Raw genomic sequence first — 1,429 nt, 5'->3', positions numbered from 1 at the left:
AACAATAGTTTTGTTTTGCCCCCAGAATTCTGGGACTGTTTGTATTAAACAGAATTTGTTGTTACCACCAGTAACTAGTTCTTGTCAAATCAACAAGGACTTAAATCAACCTTGGAGGTAATAGTGCGACAAAACAATCCCAACTCAACTTCTATTGAGTTTTCTGTCAACCTAAAGCTAGTAAATGGACCTTGAGTTGGGACTGTTTTGGTCCAACTACTATTTACAAATACTATAGTTTAATCAACAGAGCATCTAGTTAATCTTACATTCTACTACAACAAATGTCCACAAATGTTAATGAAAAAAAGAGGAAGTGTAAACTCACATCTACATGGCTCTTGTCCAGTTCGCCTTTTGACCTCTTTAGTTCTGCTCCCAAGGCTTCAATCTCCCTCATCAGATCACTTTGCTCCTGTTTTCCATTAAAACCATGATGTTTAAGTACACAGTAATCCAACATAATGTCATACAATGAGCCATAATGCTTAAAGGATATCTATCTCCTCGTACCTGTACAGAGTTTCCTCTGTGGTCACTAGTCTGACATCTTTGTGTAGCACATCCTCCCGTCCCAATAATGGCACTGTTCAGATTCAGCATAGGCAGTTTATGATTCCTGCCCTCTGTTTGTGTTTGGCCGGACAGACCAGCTTTGTGTCTGTTTCCTTCCTCTCTTAGGCCCTGGAGTAATAGATGTATCTGCTCTTCTTCCTGTTTCAAACAACTGATTGAGAGTTCAATTCTTTCTTTTTCTTCTTTCAAACTGCTAACTGATTTTATCAACTTGTCACAGTCTTCTTGTGAAGTGTAAGATGATTGTTCCTTGTCTCTCTGTTGCTTCAGACACTTAAGGGAATTGGTTAGTTTGTTTCTCTCCTGTTTCAAACCGAGCACTGCCTGGCTTAACTGGTCATTCTCTGTCTGTAAACTTTCTAGTGACTGCATGATTTGATCTCCCTCTTCTTTTCCACTTGAGAGAGATTCTGACAGTTTCTCATTTTCTCTTTTGAGACCAGATACAGACTTAGTTAGCTGCTCTTTCTCCTCTTTTAGGCCACTCATAGACCTTATAAACTGGTCTCTCTCATCTTTTAGCCCACAGACTGCCCTGGTTAGCTGCTCTCTCTCTTGTTTGAGACCAGCCAGAGATTGAGAGATGCGGTCTTTCTCCTCCTTCAGTCCCCAAACTGTCCGAGTTAACTGCTGCTTCACTTCTGTCTGTGTTTGAACTGACAGAGTCACTTCTCTCTGCTGCTCTCTGAGAGAATTTATGCAGCCTGACAGTTCCTCTTGTTCTGTTTTGAGGCTCTGGACTGACTTGGTCAGCTGGCCCACTTGATCAGTCAGTGAACTAACATTGCTTTGTAGGCTATCCTGCAACAAATCATAGTGATTATCATGTTGAGAACCAGGTGCTAAAGCTGTA

The 1,429-nt window shown here is 41.1% G+C and overlaps 1 protein-coding gene across 1 annotated transcript in view; it reads right to left on the bottom strand.

Annotated features, from left to right (window-relative positions):
• Positions 1–1,429, bottom strand: part of LOC118333987 (trichohyalin-like) — a gene marked incomplete in the record, with an annotated part of 12,326 nt that overhangs the window by 6,880 nt on the left and 4,017 nt on the right. Inside the window, 2 exon segments of the mRNA XM_035669808.1 lie at positions 329–415; positions 514–1,429. Coding sequence (XP_035525701.1) covers positions 329–415; positions 514–1,429 — 1,003 coding nt within the window.

This window comes from Morone saxatilis, unplaced genomic scaffold (assembly GCF_004916995.1).
Source record: "Morone saxatilis isolate NCDOM2014 unplaced genomic scaffold, NCSU_SB_2.0 Contig22, whole genome shotgun sequence".
Taxonomy (NCBI): Eukaryota; Metazoa; Chordata; class Actinopteri; family Moronidae; genus Morone; species Morone saxatilis.
Note: the sequence above shows the minus strand (reverse complement) of the source record. Positions and strands in the feature narration are given on the sequence as shown.